The 24,823-nt window shown below is 49.0% G+C and overlaps 1 protein-coding gene across 1 annotated transcript in view; it reads right to left on the bottom strand.

Annotated features, from left to right (window-relative positions):
• SH3RF2 (SH3 domain containing ring finger 2) overlaps positions 1-24,370 on the bottom strand; it is a gene marked incomplete at its 3' end in the record, with an annotated part of 40,643 nt that extends 16,273 nt beyond the window's left edge. The window contains exons 1-3 of the mRNA XM_082323786.1: positions 23,990-24,370; positions 6,855-7,124; positions 1,735-2,058 (exon numbers count right to left, since the gene is read on the bottom strand). Coding sequence (XP_082179912.1) covers positions 1,735-2,058; positions 6,855-7,124; positions 23,990-24,361 — 966 coding nt within the window. The 5' untranslated portion in view covers positions 24,362-24,370. The remainder of the gene's footprint in view (positions 1-1,734; positions 2,059-6,854; positions 7,125-23,989) is intronic.
• Positions 24,371-24,823: the final 453 nt, after the last annotated feature.

The following is a 24,823-nucleotide window of genomic DNA, read 5'->3' as shown; positions in this document are numbered from 1 at the left end:
GACATTTTTGCTGAAATTATATTGGGTTTGCAAGACATGATACCATTTCAATTGAATTATAGTTCTATTGTAAGGCTTCATTTCCTCTCACATAAAACAGGATCTAACATCCAAGGCTCTTTGCAGGCTATTGCTAAGTACAAAATGCCTGCTGGGTTTTATTGCACAGACACCAAACTACCAGGGGCTGGCTTATTGCTTTATAAAATGTTAGAGCAACCTTGAATATGAAAGATGTCATATAAATCTAAACAAAACCTTTTTTCTCCCATTTCAGATGATCTGTGAGGATTCTGTATTGAGATCTTTAGTCAGAGTGTGAAGAAGGAATGAGACTCTTTTGCCTCCTAAAATAAAGAGCGGATATAGTCCGAAAGGTCAGTCTACTTTTATTATCTCAGCCCCAAATTCAGCTTTTCTTGGCATAGTCTCAGGTTTAGATTGCAGACCGACAAGGACTCCCGGTAATTGCCCTCCCCTGGCAGGAACCATTCATCTGGACGTGGATGGATGTGGGCAGAGGACTGATTTATGGTAGGGCAAAGACGCCGATTGCTTTTCAGAAGGGCTGACAGCCCTGCTTAGAAGAAGCAGGAGGTTTCTTCATTATTTCTGTCGATGTTATAACACTGCTGAATTGGCATTTTGTGAGGAAGCCTGTCCTGTAGGCAGTTTACCTTTGGAGAGAACTTTGTGGATTAGGGTACGGTAATGGAGCTCCGTGCTTCTGCAATGCCCGAGTGTGCCCCGGAGGGCAGTGTAAAGGTTGTGTTTAGATACACCCAAACATGTGATCTTCTGCACAGAGATTTTGGGCTTAATCAAGTTTTTCAATTAAGCCCAATGCTTATCGTTGAGGATAAGCATTGGGGATGCTGGGGGCTCCTTGTAGACTTAAGACTTACTAGAAAAATTGAAATACCAATTACTGAAAAGAGCAGGTTTCTGCTTTCCTTTTAAGCATAGGGGTTAGATGAAAAGGCCGTTAAAGCAATCACTGGCAGTACAGACCTGCTCAGTACAATGCAGCTTCCTCACTGATCTTGCTGGGCTTTTATTTGCCCATAATTCAGGGCCTGATTCTGCAGGTCCTACCATGCTGGTGCAACTTAATTCTGTGAGAGGAGCTCAGAAAGGCTCCTCATCAAAGTAATGCAGGCAAAAGTGGCCGATGGCTGGTTTTAGCTTTAATTTTGCAAGTGTTGAGAACTGCCTGGTTTTGATCTACATCGTTATATGGCAAACCAGATGTTCGCTTGCAGTGTGAATTCAGGCACACACACACGTCTGTGAATGAGCTGAGCCTCAGTTAGCTCCCTTGGGAATTTATGTTCCATACCACTTTCTAAAATGAAAAATATTTTATTTTGTAAGTTAAGCTCTCTGTTTTCTGTTCTACACCTGGAGCTCACTGCAGTAGGGCAGAAATTAGGACGGGAATGTGCTTTATCCACATTTAGTTACTCTGATGATAACTTAATTTCTCTTTTTATGAATTCCCTTGGGCCCCTGAACTCTGAAGACAGATCTTTCCAATTCAAAAGGAGGGGAAAAAATCCCAGGCAGCCTGATGTGGATGACATATCTTACTGACACTATTAGCATGGGTGCTTTGTCTTTGCACGTTTGTGCTTTAGCTTTTTGAATTGCTGCCTGCGAGTCAAGTGTTTCTATCTAGGATTTGCATTTTGGACTCATACTGCTCCTACAGCATCCACACCGCCGCTTCCTTACCTGGAGAGGGGTGCTGTAGGGAAACTCCGCTTTCTCGCTGCTCTGGGTGGCCACAGTGGGGTTGCTGGAGCTGATGAGGACGGGGGAGCTGATCTCCAGCGCCTGACGCTCGGCCGGTGCATGGACCATCCGGTTGAGGGTGTTCAGGGCAGTGGTGATGGAGAACTGCCGCAGGCTCTTCCGCCTGGAGTCGGGCACCTTGGGGAAAGCCGGCGAATCCGCGCCCTTTGCTTTGGGAGATGCCGTTCGTAGGGACGCACACTTAAACTGAGGGGACCAGTGGCTTTTGCTGGTCTGCAGGAGTTGCCTTGCAGTGGTGTTTGGCTGGAAGAGACAAAGGGAGATGCGATGGCACGTTTCAGAAGTTATGCCTGGCACAGCCCGGTGACTGCTCAGTTTTCCCTTTTTTTTGGCTTGCCAAAGAATCTGAGCTGCAGGAGATTTCAGATGATGTTACAGGCAGTCTTTAAAAGCTTGTGCCTCAGTCGTTTCCCTGATATGTTTTCAGTGACAAATCCCGGATGCAAAATTACTGATGCAAAGCTGACAGCAAAATTAAAATTGGTTTGAAAAACTTGTTGCTTAGACAACACGTTACTGAGGCTGGGTGCTCCTCCCCCAATACTTCACAGAAAGTTTTGTTTCTTGTCAAGGCCTTTGCCTTGCAGAGGTGTCAGGAGAGCTGGCTGACTCTCCAGCAGCGTTATAATAAATTTAACTCTAAATTAGAAGGGACGTTTGGGCACACCTCCCTTTTTCACTTTGTGCTGGCACGCTTGGGTGCGTCTCGCAGCAGCCGACTTTAAGGCATGAGCTCAGAGAAGCCCTCACTGATGGTGGCTTTCCGAGCAGAATTAGATCCACCCAGTTACCTCTCTGTAGGCCAAAACATTCATGGCTTGATCCTGCTTCCATTGAAAAAAGCTTGGTTTTTTAAACTATTGGGTTTAATGAGGGAAGAGCCAGGCCCCGAGTTTGCATATGGGCAACGTTCAAACAGTATTTCTTGGAAACTGCTGATCACACAGTATTAATAGCAAAGGGCATGTGGTGACAATGTTTTTTACCACGATGACTGCCAGAGGAATTAATCATGATTTACTGCTGACATTAACGAATTGCAAAACTTTGAGATTCTCACCCACTCATGTGAGGCAATGTGCCTGACTCCTGGGATGAACGAGGATGACTTTAACGCAGGAGGGGTACAGGTGTCTCTCAAGCATTATAATTTTAAAGCAGGGATTGTTTTCACATTTCCCTCCCCCTCACTCCTTAAAGCAAGGTTTAAAAACCATAGTGTGTGCGTATGTGCGCATATAAGATGGCAATATTGTCATTTCTATGCGTAATTAAGCTTTAGCCTAAACAGGAAACATTTTTCTGCCTTCTCTAAACACTGGGCCATGTGATAAAATGGGGCACAAACCTAAGTGTCAAACCTAAGTGTCAAAGCCTTGCATCCCCAAAGCAGACTTACCGTTGCCTTCTCCATAATTAATTTCTAATTCCTTGGTGGCTTTATGTGGCCCTAACTAACTTATTTCTGTTAACGCCAGGCTTAAATAAGTAATTACTGAAGCTAAAATGATTTCATTAAATGAAAAGACATTTTACAAAATATATTAGAGCTTCAAATAAGATGTTTTACTAGTGTCCTTTTATAAAATAGCCACAAAGAGGTGCTTGCTGTAATTAGGATGATTACAAATATTAATTTTATTTCTAGGAATTCTTGTTGGTGCCATTTACACCCTGCATCTCAAGGTAAACTGCAGGAATACAATTAATGTCTAGACCACTGCTAACAAAATCCTGTCAGGGAGTGGGTGGCTTAAAGGTCTCCGGAGCCGGAGCGCTGGGAACTCCTCCTGCGACGCGCTGAGCTGGCGCTGGTGGAGGCTGGGGCGGCTGGGGGCCACCATGACCCGCCAGCCCCCCTGAAGCCCCAGGAAAGCATCTGGGGGGCTCATGGGGCAGATCCCCCAGCAAACAGAGCTACACAAGAGCCGATTACAACAGAACCTGTTAAAAATGCAATTTTGATATTTTGCCTGAATTTTGCATTTTTGCCCCCAACTTTTTTCCTTGTTGTGCAGGCTTCATTCCAGCGAGGGAGAGGGAAAGCTGTTTGCTCACTGGGCTGAGAGGCAGCCGAGTGCCATGCCAGGCTGGGAGGAGGGCTCTGCCCCCGGGTGCCGGCGCATGCTGCTGCCTGGCGGGGCGTTGGGTGGGCACGGCAGAGAACGGGCTGGACCCCCCTCCACACACACGGTGGGGAAGGTCCCTGCTTTGTCGCCTAACTTGCCCTCTGTTCTCATCAGCTCTGCCAAGGACAGGGGTGTTGTCACCCCGAAGGGCAGGAGCATGGTGTCACCAGCCCTCTCTTGCGGGAGAGGTGGGTCGTACGGGTGAGGATGGGCTCGCCCTGCCATTTCAGACAGCAGCCTCGTTAAACAGCTTCGGTGGTGCGGCCCCGTCAAGTTCTCTGGGACGGCTTCTGGTACGTATATATTCTGAAACGCCAGCTTGTCTGGCCTTACTCAGCACAATGCTTAAACTTGTTTTTCATTTAAAGGTGCGAGTGTGGCTGAATCTGGACCATGGACATGAGTCTGATGGTGAGGACATGAAAAGCCTTTTACTTGCTGGATGGTTTCCATTGGGTGGAAATGCCTCTGTAATTGCCACGCACACAACTAATAATGAAAATGGCATTTTAGCTATGAACCAAGTGAAAAACCCCTATGTAAGTAAGAAGTGTTGAGGTAATTGGTGTCACACTGCCGAGAAGCTCAGATCTCTCTATCAGAAGCTGAAAAAGCCTGACATTGCTGGAGTGCAGGTATTTGAAATACTCTGGAGGAAAAAAGCTAGTTTGTATTGACTGATAGCTACATCTCTTTGGAAAGACCTAAATTTCTGAGCAACTCAGCAGAATTAAATCTTGTTAACTTTTAAGATGTTTTGGTTTCATCTTTTTAAGGATATCTGCCATGTGTGTGTGGGGGGAAATAAGGAGAATTTTACAGAAACAAATGTATGTTTTTCTCTCTTCTGAACTAATGTGCAAAGTTTGGGGCTAAAATTTTAATGACTTCAAGGCTGAAGGGGTCAGAGAAGACTGGTTCCCGCTGGCCAAAACATTTACACCCGTGCAGAGTATGTGCATAAATTTTCCACTTGAATTGGTGGAAATTTTGTATTAATCTTGCAGTAAGTGACCCTTAGCTTTTGTTTGTGTGTCTGAACGTTATCTGCTGGCTACTGCCTTGAAGAATAAGAAGAGACTGCTATGTGGTATTGCACCTGAATCTCTGCACAAATTTCCAAGTGGGCTTGTTGCCAAATTACCGTCACCTTCTCCCGAGGGAGGGCAGGGCATGTGGAGGTGGGGCAAAGCCGAAAGGCAGGGGCATCCCATCCAGATGTGAGAGCCGGTGAGGGTGAGAAGCTGTTTGCGAAGCCAGCTGCAGGCAGTGCTCCTGCGAGAGCAGGCAGCTGTGGGGTTTTTTGTTTGTTTGCTTTTTTTTTTTACAGTCAGCTCATATTTTTGAAAAAATCCTAGATCAAGCTGCCCGGAGCAGAGCTTTGGTCTAAAGCCAGGCTGTGCTGGACAAATGCAACTCCTGTGTCATCCACCCGAGGCTCCGGCATCCCTGTGTTGAGGTTCCCCTGCCTGCTAGGGCTCTTGGAGGAATAAATCATCTCTTTATGGTGGTTTGCAGAGAGATGGCACTCGCCAGTTACCCGCCTTGGCTGGCCGGTCACTATGCCGTGCTGTGCCCAGCTGGAAGAGGACACGGCACTGGCACCGGCGCTGCCTCGAGGTTACGGCAACAGGGAGTCACTGAAGTGACTGCTCCGATCTTTGTCATTTCGTACGGTAACAACCGACCGCTGTCACAAGGCTGGGGGACAGGAGGATGCTCTCGCCTCTTTGCAGAGGCATCTGTTCATTTTAGATGTGCACTAAATCCCCACATATGAACCTTGCTGTGGGAGCGGAGATGAGCGCAGCCTCCTAACGCAAACAAACAGAATGAGTAAGCGGTGAAACAAAGGCAAATAAAGTGAAAGAGAAAAAACAAATGCAGGCGGCAGAAAGCTGAGGAAGGCGCCTCCTGCTAATAAGTGAACCCTAACGACAAAGGGAGGATTGCTGGCTGCCCAGCCTCTCTGCATCTGCACTAGCAAGCTCAAAGCCCACATTTTATAGAGCTGCTGGTGATGTGTGACGCTGCTCTGAACTGATTTTTCTCTTTTAGTTCTTCCCCTTAGTCAGAAACCACAGCTGGCTTTTGGCTGTTTGATTTCTCTTGCCCCCTGCCAGCCACCCCACATCCAGCTCCAGCTCCCTGGGGACACTTGGCCTGGACCAAAGCCTCCTTCTCCTGCCTCCGCTTCCCACCCGTGAGAGCGAGGAGAGCATCGCATCTGTGCTGCCAGCTGGACGGAGAAAGAAGTGACTTCTCTGCGAGGACACCGATACCTCCGGGCAGCGCTTTCTGTTCTGCTCTGCCATGCCTCACCTCGTTTTGACGCTACAGGGACAGCTGACTTTGCTGGGAGGTGCAGTTACTCAGAAAAGCATGTCCTCTAACAGAGTAAACGCAAGCTCTGTAGCCTTTGGGGAATAAAGGGAAACACAGTACAAGTTCAGGTATTGCTCTGCAAATGCATGCCTCCAGCCGGCTGGGTACATTCAACCTGCATAAATGTTGTACCCCCAGACCTGGAGCAATTTTCTTTACTACGTCAGTAGGTGTCTTTTAGAGATCTCCTTGGAGTGTTTTGGTCCTGAGAGCAGACTACCACCATCAGCCACTCCTCATCAACGACAGCAGCATGGGCGAGAAGCTGAGCCAGGGGACTGCAGTCGCTGCTCATGGCGGGCACTTGCATCCCTCTCTGGATGCCCCTCGTCCTGCACGGGGCAGTCGTGGGGGTTTAACTGCTGGTGGCAGTGTCTGAGGGGGCTTGGCAACCTCACCGACTTCCAAAAGGGAGCTCCTATGGAGTTGGGGAGTAGCAGAACACCATACAGTCTAAAGAAACAGCCCAGCCCGTGTCGCCCAGCCCCTGTCGCCCAGCCCCTGTCTGCTGCGGGGTGGTGTTACCTTATGAAACGTCAGGTAGTCCTTGTTTTCGGTCTTATCCCTGCTCCTCAGGTCAAAGCTGTAGAGTGCTCTGCCGAGGGGTGGTGGCAGGGGCAGGTGCTTGATGACTTGCACGGAGCTGGCTGGGAAAACGCCACTGATCCCATTGACCTCCCCCAAATACCAGTTCTCATCCAGCTGTCGGAGCAGCATGATGATGTCCCCCTTATTGAACCTCAGCTCCCCAGGGTTGTGCCCTCGGTAGGTGTACAGGGCCTTGGCTCGCGGGACCTGTGGGATGAGAAACAGCCCTTGCAGTTCATCCGTGACAGTGATGCTTAACATAGACAGAAATCCCCAAAAGCATTCATAATCACTGGGAAAAAATTAGACGTCTAAAGCTTAAGCATGCATTTATTGGAATTAACTACCCACATCCTTTCTTGATGTCTTTTTCTAACGAAGACGAGCTCCAAAATACTTATGCTAAATTTGTATCAAGATGAAAAGAAGGCTGAACTTGTTTAAGAATATTAAGAAACAATTAATGCCTTAAACTAGTCTTCCCATGGGATCTTATTGCCTGCTATAAGGCCCCCACTAATACAATGTCTGTTTTAATGAACCCAGGTATTTCTATTTCAGAATGACTGGAGGTCACAGCCATCGTCCAGCTGACCTGGCGGCTGTCACCTGCAGTGGCCAACTGTGCACGTTTAGCAGAACGCAACAAGAGCAAGGTGAGTGCAGGTTACTGCTCTCCTGTGGTTATCTCCCTGCTTTAACACTGTGTGACCGTGATTTTATTTCAGTCTTTAATCTGGGTTACAGGAAGAGAGGCTTTTTAATGTTATTGTTGTTGCAGCGTAATATAAGAAAGAAGAGATATACCAAAACCAGAAGACATGAGGGAACTTTACAATCTTGACTCTCATCAAAATGAAACTACAAAGTTCACTTAAAATAACCACTTTACTGACCCTTATCTATACCAGAAGACTCAATTTAATATACAATGCAGTGGATCATTTAGATGGCTGAATAAACCCAGAGCCATCCCTGGCCTCGGTGCTGTGAACCCACGCGGTACAACTTGAGGGCAGCCTGCGGGGTGTTCTTCTTGGGAGGAGCGCAGATACGTCGATGTTTCCTGTGCTCTGTGTAGCTGTTCTAGATATGCATTTGGGGGGTCCCGTATATTGGAAACCAGCAATACTGAAAGGCTCGATCTTTACATATTTGTGTTAAAGACAAGATGGAGATACCTTCAGCGCATTTGTTGGACTAGAGTACTGCATCCCACACAAGTGCATCCTAGAACAAATAAGCAACCTGTGTTTGTTTATGTTTATTGCCATTTGCAACATCACAGTAGTATATGAAATGCAAAACACTGAGTCTTAAGCTCTGTCCTTCTGCTGGCCCTTCGGCTGGCAACGAACGCTGCTCCTTTAACTTCTGGTCAGCCCTGAAGTGGTCAGGCAGTTGAACCAGATGATCATTGTAGGTCCCTTCCAACTGAAATGATTCTATTCTATTCTATTCTATTCTATTCTATTCTATTCTATTCTATTCTATTCCGTGTGTTTGAATGCTATGAGAAGGTGTGCTGCCTTCACAGGATGGGCTGCCAGCAAAGCCCTCATCCCATCATCTCTGCACACAAGTCAGAAATAAAAGTTGTAAGAACAAATATCCTCGTGTGTATTTGTGAAGCCTCAATCACGTAATGATGCCGTTCTAGGCCAGGCTCTTGTCAGTACACAGCATTTCCATCCCATACTGGATGAGTGGTCCATCCAGTCTCACATCCAACTGGAAACAGCGACCAACATGAAGTGCTCGGCTCTGCTGCAACAGTGCGCCTCTGGGAGAGATTTCTTCTTTGCTGGAGGTAAACAGTGATTGTTTTTGGCATGAAGTAAGACAGCCGTATATATTCTAAACTATTATCTGAACTGTTAGAGCTGCAGTTATTGCTTTTCCCTTGAATTGCACCAGATTCTTGGCTTCAATAATATCTTGTATTGTGGTTCATTTTCTTGAATCCCTTTGGATTAACTGTTCTGCTGTTTTTGTGCATTTTGTGCATTTTTGTCTGTTGGCTGCCAAGTGCCATGGCCTTGTGAGTAGGACCCTGCATGGCAGTTTTTCCAAGCTGTAGTCACCAAACCCCTGCAACCTCATGGGAGATGGCACTTCTGTACCAGTGACGCATTCAGGCTTTTCCTGCCTTTTTCTGTGGAAGAAGATAAACCCATTGCCCCAAATCCACCCGTGTCAGTGCCCAGGGCTCAGGCAGGATTTCTGCAGAGTTCACCCCCCCATCAGCCACTTTTGGGAGGTCAGGAAGGTGGAAGAGAGAAACTCGACGTTAGTGTCCTGAAGTGTGGAAAAGGTCAAATTTTCAATGGAAATGACTTAGGTTTTGGGAAGAGAACATCTTCCAGCACTCCCAAACACTGATGCTTGGTAGGAAAAAGGAACCAAGAAGAGGAAAATTTTATGTACTGTGTTTACTTCAAAGCATTTGAAACAGGAAGCAATTAGTTTAATGTTTAGTTCTAATTAACTCATTTTATCTGTTAATTTTTGCTAATAGTAAACACATGCACTTGGCTTAGTGACACTAAAAGTCACTTAGAAAAAAAGAAAATGATGAAAGTGAGACTCAGGCCAGCTTTGCTCTCCATCAGTGTCCTGAGCGCGTTTGGGAAAGAGGGACCGTGTCAGTGCCAGGAGCACAGAGACTCTCACTGCAAACGCATGCCTGGACGCACGCGCTCTCATGCAGAAAAACAGACTGTGGGAATAGAGGATTACGGGAGGGCCAGTTCTCCTTCAGCAAGACTCAATGACAGACTCTCTGGTGTTCAACGAGGACAAAGAGCACAGAAAGAGACTTTGCCTCAGGAGCAACCAGAAAACAAACAGGATTCATGCAAACGGCGAAAATAGGGCTTGCAAAGGAGGAGCACAAACGTACGGGGATGATGAGAGAATGGTTGCACAGCAAAATAAAGCAAAACATAAAAGGCATCAAGAACGAGTTATGGAAATATATTAAAAATAAGAGAAACTCTGAAATGAAATGCATGCCTATTACTAACTGGGAAAAGTGAACAAGCAATGGGGTGCTGAGAGTCTGGAATATTCTTTCTTCAGCAAAAAAAAAGATGAGACAGGAGGGCAGGCCGGAATAAATAACTGAAAACTAGGTAGGATAGGCGCGTTTGGGACATTAGGGCTGGCTGAAACTCATCCCTCCACACTTGGATGGATGGGCTGTTTCTTCCTCTGACCATGGCCACAATCTTCATTCCTTCACCTCCTCTTTAACCCTTTCCTCCCCCTTCCAGGCCCTTTCAAATCTCACAGCCCATTCAGTTTTCAAGTTTCCCTCTAAGCCTGGTTTCTTTCCCACTGCTATTTCCTAGAGCTTGCAGTGACCATTGACATAATCTTACCCCTCGCTTTATAGAGCAGAGCACTTGTATTCACTCATTGAAATTTGTTGCAAAACTTTTGTGGATCTCTGTGAATAACAGTTAGTATAAATGCTTACATGCTTCTTTAGCATCCAAAAAATATTCAGAATTTTGGTCTTCTGGGGCTTGCTAGTAATTTTGAACACTCACAAGGTAAAATTGGTATCCTTCATGGATGTTTTGTCAAGGAATTATTATAATGCTGGCGGTCCTTTGATCTGTACCACTTATTCCCTGCTAAGGCTCCCTGTACTCCCGGGAAGGGCTCTGCGGCTCCCCGTACTCGGGGTGGGGAACGGGGGAAGCCGGGAGCCTCCAGCCTGGGTGCAGGCTTGGGGTCAGCACGGGGCACAGGACCCTCACACCTCCCGCCTGCCCTGGGAAGGGTTGAGGGCAAGGAGAGCGGTCCTTGTTTTCCATAAGCCTCAATTAAAACCACCTCAGAATTAAGTGCTTCAAACGGACAGGTGGTGTTATGAAGAGATGCTGGACTGGATGAGCGTTTCTGGATGTATAACAAGGAAAAGCTGTAATCGCACTGGCCTGTTTCTGCACTTGATGACTGATGTTTTCAAAATCATATGTTCTTTGTAACTGCCAAAATATTTTTTCTATTATTTTAATAGTCTGTTAACAGCAAAACCCAATGTAATTTAAAAAAAAAAGAGGAGAAGGATTTAAAAAAGCCATAGCAATATAAAGCGTTTTGTTTTGGAAACAAATGAAATTAATTTGAAATTAAGTCTTTCTAGATATTTACTTCATAAAAAAAAAAAAAAATCATTCAATTCAAATAATTTTTTAAGGCCCAAGTCAATTTTTTCCAAGGTCTGTCTTTGTTGCTTTTTTTTAAATTTTGTTTGTCTGTTCAGATACTGAGCCAAAAATATCCCATTGATTTCCCAACTTTATTTAGGACATAAAACAAGCTTTTATCTACCCACACAGAGCAACCAATGTGGTTTTTACTGTACAGGGCTCTTTCCTGCTTCGCAGGCCTTTCACAAAATAAATCTTCAAGCTGAAGTTTTCAGAAAGATGTACATCAGGGTCACTGTATTTTAACATGTTCATAAGATGTAGGAAAGACAAAGAAAAACAACTAAACCGTCCTTCAGAAAACCACCCTGCTAGGGCCGGGGGAAGCCGGCAGAAACCCTCTACGGGCAGCTGATCTCATTGCTTATCGTTCCTCCCGGTGCTAAAACACAGGCAGCTGCGGGCGTATCTCAAATCTGATTTCTTTCTCAGGCTTTGGCTGGTTTCTGTCCGCTCTTGGATGTACTAGATGCTCTGCAAGGCATCTGTTTTGCTTTATTTAAAGTAGGTTAATTGCAATGGCAGAAACTGGAGTGCTAATTAAACCCGGCGATAAAGACAAGGTGTGCCTGGAGGTAGCTCTCTGAGGGCAGCGGGAGCGGCTTTTCCCAGGCACGGATGCGGTCCCGGGGTGAGCAGGGACCAGGGGTCCGGGAAGGGCAGCAGGAACAGAAAGATGAAGTTTCCCTGCTGGCGTGGCCTGGTGGTGCGCAGAGCTGCTGAGCTGGAGCCAGTCTCCTGCTATTTCATTTGTTTTGATGGATTTTTCTCCCCATTATGTCCAGTTGCTTTTTGTTAATCCAAGGCAGCATTTTATTTTAGCGGAGTGGTAGTGGCAGCAAAATGTTCAGCTAAATATTGCAAATATTGGCACGCTCCCTAGCTGCCTGGTTCAGCATCTGTCTTTAAATTCAGTTGGGAAAACACTATGAGAAGCTCTGTGAAAAACTCAAGTAAAGGTTGTTGAAAATTTGTGTAGAATATTTGCTGCCCAGTAGCAGAGAGACAGCAAGCACAAAGAAGAAACACCACTGGTGAATGGAAAAGGCTTTTTCCCCATGATGCCATGCAATACTGCAGCTACAGTAGTAGTGCTAAAATAAATAAATTAGAGAGGTGAGTCTTTTTCATGTTCTCTGATGTGAAAGCCTCTAAAGTCAGTGGGAAGCTGAGTAGAAGAAGGGAATGCCGTAGTGCATTGAATTGCCCGCTGACACTTTTCAGGCTATTGAACAGACAGAGACCAACGGGATGTTTTGCCAAGACCTTTGGGCCAAGGGCAGTCAGAGCTCGTGAACCCAAACCCGTGTGGGTTTCGGTGCTGAGGAAATGCTTCTTTTCTGCCTGCGGTGCTTTTGACTGCTGCGGAGCATGCTGCCTCTCCCAGAGAAGCCTTTCCCTCTCTCTTTGCTTTGTGGGGGGTTGTAACTTTTTTCAGTGCTACCTCATTTTTTCTGACTTTTTTACCCCCTCTGTTTTTTTCTCCATCATGCCCGACTGAGACATGACCCTGTTATTCCCGTGCCCCCCAGGAGGTATGTCAGGCTTTTCAAGCAGCTAGAGACCCAAGGTGTGCCCCTTGCTGCGGGGCTGCCTGCGGAGCTGGTGGGAGAGCCCAGGTGGGAAAACGCAGCGGGGTGTGGAACCAGAAACTCCCTCTTGCATCAGTGCAATATGGTGTGCCGTCTCTAGGCGAGATACTTTTCTCTCCTTGGTCACTCCGCCAGCAGGGATGGTCGGGGCAGATGAACCTCAAAGCCTTGTTCCCATTCTTAGTGGATATAAGGCTGATAGGGGAGAAAAGATTTTTTTTTTTTTTTTTAATACTATTTTTGGCATTTGGCATCAGCTGTGCTAGGGCAGCCATCCAATACATCTGAGTCTCCCTCCGTACAAAACAAAGAAGCAAATTAAAAATATGTACATGTGTGTATGAGGAAGCAATTCAAAGCATCTCGTCATAGTTGGGAGAAATGCACACTATAATTATCTTAAATGAGCTAGTTATAACATCCTCGTTATTGGCAGCGGATTAATGTAAGACCACACACTCATCGCACAGGTATTAAAAAAAAAAAAAAAAAAAAGGACAAGAAAAAGAAAAAGCGTGTGAGGCTGTCTGGGGTGGGAGGTCACCAGGGAGAGACATTAAAAATTGTCAAGAAAGGAGGAAAACCAAGCCAGGGAGCGCAGCAAAGAGGAGAGATTTCTGATGGAGGCTGTGAATACCCGTAAACCTTGTCCCAGGCCACTCCACTTAAAACCACCCTGAGGAGCAGCACGGCCCCGCGGTGACACTGTCTCTGCACGAACAGACTGGGCTGCTGCCTGCGATACCCCGGGGTGAGCGTGAGGACGAGGCCGTAAACGTCCTTGCACTTGGGACTCATTTCCTCCTTCACCCGTTTCCAGGCAAGGCTCACTGCAAAGCGAGACACAGCTAACAACGTCAGATGGGATCCTCCTGTTTCCCAGATGCTCTGACTTCACCAGCGTTCACGACTGCGTAGATGAACACACGGGATGAGTGACAAATTAATCCATGGAATAGCTTATTGCTGTTGATGTCCAGGGGTGCTTCCTTCTGATTTACTGCGTGCCAAAGGGAGGGCAGCAGGAGCTGTTTTGGCAGGAGCGAGCCCCAGGAGCGCTGCCTGCTGCAGACATTCCTGTTCCTGCACCGCTGCTCGACAGCAGCATTGGACCTGGCCCCCCTAAACCTCAGCGGGCACCCTGCTCACTCAAACGGCGGAGGCAGACCCGTGGGGCTGAGGAGATGGATCAGGAATGGCTGGCAGATGGATCAGGAATGGCCTCAGATGGGTTTGGACCTGCACCCGGCTGGTTTCCCAGCTCTGATTTTCATAACGCTGCACAGGGAATGCCCTGGAGTCGCTCTTCGCTGCACCTCGTCCCTCGAAGGCAGGCAGCCACCCCAAGCATGCGGTCTCCTCCCGCAGCGGCTGAATGTCTTTGCAGTAAATACCAAGGGCCTGATCCTGATCTGGGTTTCATGGGTGTTGCCCACGTGCACGGAGGCAGGCACTCCCCAGGACCTTGTGCGGGAGAACCGGCTCGGCACGGGATGTCTGGGGAGCCCCGTCCCCCCACGCTGAAGCGGTGGCAGCACTGCCAGGGCTGTCCCACCCTGGAAGAAGCTGGATGACCAGAAACAGACCCAGGACACTGCAAATGAGCTGCAACAAGCCAGGCTAGCCCTAGCTGTGTCACCTGGAAAGTCTAAGGGGGTGGGGATGGTGCCAAGGGGAGACACGGTCATCCTTGGTGAACGGTCCGCAGGGCCCACGAAGGAGGCAGCACAGCCTTCTGCTCCGTGTGAGCTCTGCCTTCCTCTCCCGCCCCCTGGCACTGCATTATCTGTGCAGAGGCAGCCATATTCCTGTAGATACATGATTTCTGTAACACATAACAGCCTCCTTGAGAGGAACAATTTATTTCTAGGATAGTGCCAGGAAGAAGAGAAATCCAGCCCTGGATGTCTTCCAGTTTGATTTTTCTCCCACTAGGTACTCTGCGTTCAGTTTGCAAGTGTTTTTTGATTATTTTTTATTTTGGAGTTGTTTGGAGCAGGGCTGGTGTCAGTCAGAGGGAACTGGCACACGGGTGTGCTGCACGGGGCGGCATCAGGGCTGCTGGAGCCAGGATTCGCCAGGACTTGCTCTTCAGGGAAACATGTCAAATTGGATCCTGCAAGCCTCTAACTCCATCGTGCCAGTTCTATGCCTGGGTATCAGGAGTCCAAGTACAGCCTAAATATTAAACTATACTGAGGTGCTTGAAAGAACCTCCCACCCAAAAAGCCACCACTGCAGAGCAAAGGGTCAATACCAAAGGATGGAGGAAGCTCCTCCTACCAACCCCATCTCCTTTTCATTAAAGAAAGAACTGCACAGTGTGAAGAGGTGGTATGCAATAGGTGCAGGCATATTTCATTGCCCGAGATCCACACGTGAGCACTAGAGGAGTACCAGGGTGGCTGAAGAAATGTTAGAGTATCTTTGCTCTCAACTGTGACCCAGGGTGACCCGTCCATCTCTGCGCGGAGATGCCTGCCTCTTCAGTGCAGGGACCCCCACAGCACAGGGACAGGCTGTTCCACAGCACGCATAGAAATATCCAGACTATCCAACGTCTGTAGGAAATGGAAAGCTTGTGTCCTGTCCCCACCGTGCAGGCAGGGAGGGTGGTGAGGGCAAGGTGGCCAGTGGTCCCTGCTCTCAGGATGGTAGGTGTTACCGGAGGCTGCTGCTGGGCTGGGTGCTGTACAAACACAGCAGTGATTCCTGCCCTGGAGAGCAGGGGATCTAAAGAGACCGTGCAGATGAAGGGTGGGGCGATGGTGGAAATACTATCCCTGCTTTACCTGTGGGTATAGAACCAGGGCCAGTGTAAATGACTCGCCCATAGCAGACAGTGACTCCAGGACAGAACTGAGAGCACAACCCAGGCCATGCTCCTGATGAGCAGTGATTTACACATTGTGAACAGAGAGCTGGTTATTATCTAAATACTGACGCCAAAGGACGTGCTGGCTTTTCATAAAGAGAGATAATCAATAACAACTGCCGTCCATTTTGATTACTAACTTTCTGCAAGCCGCCTTCAGCATCCTGCCACCCACTGCCTGCATTTCGATGGGATGAATGAGCCCCACATCGTCTCCTTTGTGTGCTCAGCTAGCGCAGTTTCAGGGCTCTTTAGGATCCAGTTGGATGAAAAGAGCTATTTGAATGTAAATGAATTGCCATTACAATTCTGTTTTTCTGCTTTTCGGCAGAGGAGATAACTTCAGCCTTGTCACAGAGAACAAAACCATCAAAAGTGAACTTGTCATTTCAATCTCTTCGTATAATTATATTCTGAGGATTCAGACAGTTGGGTGGTTTCTGCATTATTTCTCCCCTGAGGAGGATTGCTCCCATCTTCCAAGCACAAGCAGACTGCATGCACCAGGGAGAACAAAGTCAGTCCCCTCCTGCTCATGTCGGTACTGGAGCTCACCAGATCTGCCCAATTTCTTCTTGGGTTCACTGGGACACAAGGCCAGTGCTGGTCGTGGCTAAAGCTGGCAGCTGCCCTGCACCACGTGCCAGCAGGACTTCACGGGGGAAGCTGGAGATGTAAATTGTATGGATTTAGCTGGGTATGGAAAGCATCGTCTTAAGTTACAGGTGTAAGTGGGTGTGATTTACAAACTGAAGAGATGAAAAGCAACTGAAGGAGTCTGCAGAAGCAGGTATTAGAGCCTGTTGCTGAGGCTGCTGGGGCTGGTTTCTGTGCTGCTACATCGGCGCATCTGTGGCTGCTGGTGGGGCGATGGCAGCGGTGAACGGGAGCACTTAGACCATCTGCTAACTAACACCCCTTTGATATGCCACCGCATCGAGGCTTCTGAACTTTGCCTGTTTTCATTCTGGCTTTGTAATGCAGAGGTGAAATTGAAAATGTGGAAAATGATTAAAGAAAATACAGAGCAGCTTTTATCGCAGAGAGGCTGAGTGGATGCTGCACTGGGGATGGCTGAGGCACCGCCGCAGGTGCCCAGCCCTGAGGGGAATGCCCAGCTGTGTCTCGGTAACGTCTTCATGGCTCCGGAGGAGGACAGTGCCAAATCAGGCTTTATGTTGACTGTGTGAAACCACAAGAAAGATTTAGGTGGGCAGGAGGAGTGCCAAGGCACACGCAAGGCAGGAGTTGGACCTGAGGGTAGCTTTGCTTCGTAGATGGCCGCTCCTTGGTACAGGCAGAGTTGCATGGGTGCAGGCAGAGCAGGGACAGGCCCAAAAAGCCACTTGGTGGAAGAGGGGAGGCTGGCAGCGGCCAGTGCGGGGCACAGCAGGGTGATGGATGCTGGCAGTGGCTGGTGTGGGGCACAGCAGGGTGATGCCAGGGACCACTGTGTTCGAGCTGTAGTGTCTGCACAAAACCTTTTCACGCCTCTTCCACTCATGGTTGCTGCTATCGTATGTTTTTGTCTCTGCTGCAGTCAGCAATCTCAGGCAGTGGTTAAGTTGTGTGTCATGGTTTTAAGCCGCATGGAAAACAAACTGTGTCAGCCCTCGGCGTGCCCGGTCATGATGCTCTGCCTCAGCACCGCAGTTCTCAGAAGTGGCTGTTTACCGTGCAGGGAGGAAACCTGCGTCCCGCTCCCTCCTCCGGCTGCTCCCGAGCCCTCTCCCTGCTGACTGAGTGCCCTTCCTGTGCTGGGAAAGGGAGCGCGCTGCCGCCGCCCGTCGCCCCGCGCTGCCAGGCCTGGGCAGCAGTGCCGCCGCTGCCTGTAGGCACGCGGGGCCGGGTGCTCTGCAAGCCATGACGGCGCTGGTGGCAGGAGGGAGGCGAGGGACGGCGGCCACCCCCGCGGGCAGCAGGCCTGCAGAAGGCAGGTGTCTGTGCTGTGTCCCTGCCACCATTCAAAGCTGCCAGGGCCCTGCACCTTCCGATTGCCCAACAACCCAGGATTTAGTTTTCATGTTATTTCAGGGAAGTGCTTAATTAGTGACGGTTCATCTCTCCATTAGCCTGCCACCTCCGCTTAGCAGCCATTTTGATGGTAAATTAATGACTGTCATGAAGTGATGGCCACCAGCTGGGCCTTGCCTCAGCTGTAGGCTAAGACCGGGGAGGTCACTGTCCACCTGGCCTTGGGCCTCCTCAGACCTGGGGCTGGAGAAAGGAGTCGCTCTCCCCCTTCTGTATTTCCATTGCCTAGGGGAGACTGACCAACTCTGTAGCCCAGTTACAGAAGACGCAGGCCAATGCAGATTCCTAACAGGCGAGGCTTGCTCTTTCCTCCCTGTAAAGCCAGTGAGAGTTTCTGGGCCCATCAGTTGTTCAGGGCCCAAAGGAAACCCTTTTAAAGGGGTCGGATTGCCAAAGGACATGTGTTTGTCTCTTAAAAACTGTTTCCTAAATTGTGTCCCCTGTCCTGGCATCAAAACGAAATGGAGGTTCCCCACATCAGGTTAAACTCAAATATCCACTTACAAACTCATAAGGAAAAGTTTTTCTTCAAAAAAAGTCATGGTTCTTTATTCATTTGCACAGTGCCTTGCACAGTGGAGTCCTGATGCTAAATGGAGTTTGAATGCCTGAAAATTAATAACAGCAGAACAAAGTCCAGCATTTAAGAGCAAGCGCCGCAGTTTTCCGTGTGAGAAGGGCAGAGAAGTAGTAAAGGACAGCAAGACAAGGTTTAGATGGCAGCAGTGAATGGGTTTTCTCCCTGCCAAGGTCCAGCCTCACCTCTCTCAGGGTGTTTTTTAGCTCCAGCCCTGGTGCACCGGCAGAGCTGCATGTGAACATGCCTTCGCCTCTCCTTTCCCTCTGGAGGGGAAAATTACAAACTCAGGCCAATGACCAACTTTGTGGACTTGGGGATGGTGGCCAGCCACCAGTGGGGAAACTGCAAGAAGAGGAAGACTCTCAGACTTTCAGCCTCCTCACTGACCACGATACTTAACGGGTAAACACGCACGCTGAGAAACCCTGCTGTTCTATTCCTGACTTGCCATCTGAGCCTGACTCATTGCCTTGGTAACAAATTAAAACACTTTTATGTGTTTGCAGCTTGGTACCTTATTTTGTAAAACCAGGGAAACTGGCTCCTGATGTTGGCTGTGGAGGTCCTTTGGCTTTCCCCCACCCTGCGGTATTGCCCGGGAGTGGCCCCATGCCCCGTCTTGAGCCGTGGCAGAGCCGCCCGCGCTCGGCAGCGTGGTTCGCACAGGCGCTTCAGGCAGCCGCGCACAGCTGGGGGAGTCGCTGGCGACGGGAGCCAGCATCGGTGCAACCCGCAGGGAGACGGCTGGGAGCCCCTCTGCAGCAAAAAACCGGTAAGTATCGCTGTGTGTTTTCCAGGCACCAATAACAGGGTCAGCCGGGAACTTCCATGCCCATTGCTGTTTGCCGGGTGCCCTAGCAAGGAGCGTTGCTCATTCTTCAAAAGCGCAGAGGGGAGTTTGCCGGTAGCTGAAACGGACTTGAACAGCCGTAAGACGATCATGCACCCACCCCAGCCCTCTGCAAAGCTGCCCATCACGCCATCCTGTCCTGGCTTGAGTATGACAGTGCTGCCTCACGTTTACAGTGCAATTGGGCATTTCATCCTTCATCCCATCAAAACATTATTTTCTTCTTAAGCTTTCCGTAGGGAACCTGACATAACCTTCATCCCCTGGCTCCGAGGCTGTGGTTCTGCCTTATGCCCCTCTCCAACAGAAACGAATGAATGGCTCAGTCTCCTGGCGTGTGTAACACCAACTCTTCCTCATGGCTGCAGTGATGCTTATGGCTACTGCAAAGCTTCCTACTTCTGTGTTCTTGCATCTGTTGTTGTTGCGCACGCAGCTTTTGGGGTGCGTGTTATCAGGCAATCTATATCGAGGTGACTACACTCTCTCTTTGCAGTAGATAAAAGTTCTCAAACTACGTGCAAAGGAGAAAAAAGGCGTATGATGGTATCCTGTACAAGGTGCAAGCCAGCACTGCAGAACCAGTTCCTTGGGTCACACCAAGTGTTTTTTTTAGAATGAGACAAACCCTGATGGGATGTGGCTGTGGAGGAGAATTGGGGCAAGCCCTTTCTCCCAGAAGGTCATGAGGCCATACAGAAGTTTTAGCCAAATAAAGCAGCTTCATTTCCAGCTGAGGGACCCTGTAGCACAAGTGGCCACCACCCACAGCAGCTGCTGGGTGGGAGGATGCTCCCCCTCTCCGGTGGAAAAGGAGCCAGCACCACCTCCCAAGGCAGAGCCAATGTGTCTGTGCAGAGTCCCCGGGTTTGTAACATCTGTTCAGCGCTAGCCCAGCCCCAGGCTGATATGACACGTGTTATGAGGTCATTACTGTGATGCACAGGAACTGGTGGGGGTTTTTTTGGGGGGTGGGGAGGGTGGTTTGCACAGTGAGTGGGTCAGAAAACGTGTTTGCCTCCGCCGGGCATGAAGGTTGCTTTGAATAAGGTTTCAAAAAGATCCAGCAATCCAAGTCCTGTCTGTCAAATTCAGAAAGGAGTTGGAGATGTTTCTGGAGGAGAAGAAAATACCAAGACACAGGCACTATATATAGACGTCCCTGTGAAGGTGGCGACGTTGGAGTGCAGGGTATTTTTATCCCAATAGAGGTGTTATCTGTCTATCTCCCATGAAATGCTGGAGGGGGGTGTTACAGCACTCAGTTCATGCAAAAAGAAAATAGCCGAAGTCACAGTTAAATTTGTGTGGTCTGTGTTTTCCAAAGGCAAGCTGTCATACTCGGAATTTTTCTCCTCTGGCTCACTGCCCTGTATTTGTTACATGACAAAGTTCATCATCCGAGTAGCTGTTTAGTGGCCTGGATGGATTTTTGCTGCGTGTAGGGTACAGTTTAAGTCTGCTACTCATCAGAGAAGTACGTGAGTTTTGTGTATACCTCAGCACACATGATCTTTCTGCTCTCTCACCAGCGGCAAAGCCGTGTTTGGCTTACATTGGGGCCGAAGCCAGATAAGAAGGATGCTTCAGCACAAGACGTAACCACATCTGGCACATGCCAGGGGCGGTTCCTAAGAGTTCAAAGGCTTCAGCGTAGATTATTTACGCATTCACCTCCTAGCAAATCCTTTTATTCTTAAATTCCAGACAGTTTATTATGTGGAGATCCTGAAAATCCAAAGTCTTGTCCTCTCTGCATAGATTAAAGATCTTAAAACCTGGCCAGATGTCCCGGGAGCAGCTACCGGGCAGTGCCAGTGGGCTCTGCGCAGCGCTGCCCGAGCGGCTGCTCCCACAGCGGCTGCTCAGGGCCCGTCTGGTCCCTTCACAGGCCCAGCCTGGGCGTAGATATGCACGTACGTGCCCATGTGCGCAAACCCAGCATGTGCCCACCCCATGTTAGCACGTAGGAAGTCCCGACTGCAAACTGAGTATTGTATTACTGCTAATTCAGCATCTCTGCTGGGGCCTGCTCACTCTTCCCTCTCAGAATGATACCAGTTCTTGGCTTGCTTGCTGAAGAGGGGATTTATTTTACTTTTTTGGCTTCATGGATACTCATGAGGATGAAGAGCAAAAAGCTGGCAAGGAAACATCTGTGCTGAGAAGAGAAACTTTGATCAAACTTGTGATTTTCTCAGCTCCATGGAGTAAAGGAAGTTTATTTATAGAATGGCTTTTTTGGTAAAAAGAAAACATGTCCTGTATCCTGCTTTTGATGGCGTATCTGGTTGCAGTGCAGCATGGTGCACGTTAATTTTATTTGCTTTGTAGCGTGAGGTGGTGTAGAGTATTAGTGGTAATTAGCAGTCTGTGCAGATTGGGGCAGTCTTTCTTTGGAGAGCACACGACCTTCCACTGCAGTTGCAAATGAATACTGCATTTAAGAGGACCCAGGAAGGCGACTGCGGTGGGATTAACTGTGGTGGAGCAGGATTGCGCGATAGCTGTTCTCACTGTGGTTCTTGACAAAAAGCATCTGCTCTGACACTCAAATTATTTGGAGGCCTCTGCTCAGCCAGGTTACTTCAGATGAATACCCTGAAACTCAAGCACTCCATGGTGTAGGGAGACAACAAGTCATCCTTAGTACTGCCTTGTTTCTCTGCACCGCACAGGTACTTCCCAATGAGTCCTTGCTGCTGCCAGGTGAAGAGCTGCTATTACCGGGTGCCACTTCAGGGGAGGGTCTGTAGGCATTAACATCCCACCAGAGCAGCTAAAGTAACGTGTGGTCCTGTTTGCATGTATTTAAAACCACCAAAACCAAAATGTGACTAATACGTTGCATTCTTCACCTTGCAGCCGAGGATTCCCAAGTGTTTTATAATTAACTAATTAAGTCTAAGAGCGTTTCAGTGTAACGTGTTTTATATCCCTGCACCAGAGAGGCATAGGAAGTCAGAGGGCTCTATCAGTGCTGCGCCTGAGCGCTGCATGGAGCTGGTCCGCAGCCACAGCCCTCTCGCTCACTACTTCTGCCGATTCCCAGGAGTTTGGTCTTAAAACACTTTTGGATGGATGTTGCCATTATGTAGTATCAACAAGTTCCCACCTGTCCTGAGAACTAGTAAAAGGAATGTGAAACGGGTGAGAGAGAAGAAAAACAGGCAAGCGTATTTGTGCTTTTTTATCCGGGGCTGAGGGAGTCCAGTTGGAGAAACTACAAACCTTCTCATTTTCAGCCGAAATGCCACCCGTAGTGACAGTGGCTGAAAACTGTCGCTGTCTGATGGTTCGTACCTCACACGAATGGCATTGGCAACTCCCCGCAGCTCCCCTGGGGAGCTGGTTCACAGCGAGGGGTCTCGCCGGCTGCGGCTCTGCCGCTCGTGGGAGCGGGCAGCCCTGCCGTGGAGCACCGTCACCCATGGCAGAGGCTGCCGAGCTACACGGGTCACTGTGGAGGGGCCGTCTGCAGCCTGAGGACCGCGCTCGCCCCGGCCCCGCTCTGCTGTCCCACCCGACCACCACTCACCTAACGGGTGCTGCAGACAGGAGACCGCTCCTGGGCTGTGCTGCATCGCCCACCCGCCCTTACCCCCCCGGCACCACTGGAACAGCATCGCTCAGCGCCTTTGGGGACTCAGCTACGTTTCATCTAAGCTAAAGCATAATTTCTGGCCACAGAGATGCACGCAGAAGCGGATGGCCTCTTCCAGGCCAGCGTTCCTGCATCGCCCACCTGGCCCAGGCACTGCCCCTGTGCACGGGCAGGCATGCCTGCCTGCCTGGCTGATAAGCTGTGGGCCAGACAAGGCTCCCAGGAAAGGGACTCACTCCCAAGGCCACACTACCGCTGTTTCCAGTGGGAAAACCTGAGAGAGGAGCTCCTGAGAGAGATCCAGTGTTATGTGTGATCCATCCAAGATGACTTATCGACACCACAGGGATTCCCTGGGATATGCACGCCAGCTTGTACCCACAGGACATAGGGGGTCCTCTACAGCTCCACAGCAATACCCGCACCCATGTACTTCTACAGCACGCAGGTGAGAAAACCTGTCCTATGTCTGCCTGGAAGCTTATAGCTCTGCAATTCTGAAAAATGCTCTGAGATTTAACAGCCGTAGAGACATTGTAAAGAAGAACAGTTCAGGTGGGAGAAATGGAAATCCAGGAATATAATGCAGGAAAGGTGAAGCCACACACCAGTCTCTACCCCAAATTCAATCTGAGCCAAGCTGCTTTAACAGGTCTAATATCATGCCTTCATTATTTAAGAAAAGCTTTTGTAGTGTTAAAGCGAAACGACAGAAACAACTTAGAATTTTAAAATTAGCCTAGTAAATAATCCCTAGATAAAGTTAGCAAGTAAGTAGAGTTTAATGTTTTTCATCAGTGAACCTCAAAGTATTTTGCCAGGGACATAAGCATCGTTACACACCTTCCTTTTCAACGGCTGAGGAAACTGAGGCGCAGCAATGGGAAATACCTTTGTTGACCTCTAACAGTTACAGCTTTGCAATTACTGATTTAATTGCTATCAGTCAAAAATCAGTATATTCCCCAAAATTTGAAGTGCCTGAAATGCTCCCCCCCCCCCCCCCCAAAAAAAAACCCAAAAAGTCAGGAAGCACCTGAAAACTCCTGGGGAGAACAGCTGCTGTGAAGTTTTTGTAAGGAGAAGGGCTAGCTGGTTTTGTCTGAGCCTGAGAGTCAACGCAGTTATTGTTGTGGTGAACTCGAAATAGTCAAATATCACAAGGAAATAGCAGCCAGATTTGCAAACAAAATGATCTCTCTTACTTCAGACATTTCTGCAACACTGCTAACAGGAAAGTTTCACAGCTCTTGGCACACAAGAATAAAGCTTTCTGTGCTGACGGACAGAGTAAAGAACATGGACCCTCCTTACCCCTTCCATGTGGATCCTGGGATTTGTCGCCAGCCGGTGCTGATGAAGTTGCAACCCCCTGGGGACTCTCCTGATGGAGGCAGGGGAGGACAGGACCCCCGACCTCTGGATCGAGCCAAACCTGGTAACGTTTGGTCCACACCTGACTCCATCCAGGAGGCGAATGAGGAGCAGGTTGGAGGGCAGCTGCTCGATGCTGCAGAGGACAAGGGTCCTGCACTCGGGGCACCTGAGCTCCTTCTGGGATTTCAGGATCCTCTGCAGACAGGGCTTGCAGAAAGTGTGCTGGCAAGGTAGTACCTTCGCTGTGGCATCGAGCTTTTCAAAGCACACGGGACACTCCAACAGGTCAAGGAGAGCTAAATCATCCATCTTCAGTGCAGAACTCTGTCACGAGCGGAGCTGGAGCCATCCACACGCCACATCCACTGGAGCGGGCTGAGACGCCTTCCTGCGCCCGTGAGAACCGCACCAAAATCCTGGGCTCAGACAGCTATCCTGCACGGAGGGAGAGGGAGGAGGGAAAAAGAGCAGAACTTGACTGCTGGAGTATGTAATACATCCCACCTACATTGCAAAGCAGTGCCTCACCAGCCAATTTGCAAATGTATACTTTGCGCTCACATCCAAGTTTGAAGTGAGTCACTTGTGACTCAGTACGAGCAAGGGGACGGCGTTCGGGCTGACGCCAGAGGCAGGAGCCCCAGGTCCTGCTCGCTGGGCAGACAGATCCCGTAGCTCGAACGGGGCGAGCTGGCTCCCCTCCGCCGGCCAGGGCAGCGCTGGCTGCAGGACAGGCATGCTCAGCCTTACGCTGTAAGCAAGGCTGTCTTT

Source organism: Platalea leucorodia, assembly GCF_965183815.1.
Source record: "Platalea leucorodia genome assembly, chromosome: 11".
Lineage (NCBI taxonomy): Eukaryota > Metazoa > Chordata > Aves > Pelecaniformes > Threskiornithidae > Platalea > Platalea leucorodia.
Note: the sequence above shows the minus strand (reverse complement) of the source record. Positions and strands in the feature narration are given on the sequence as shown.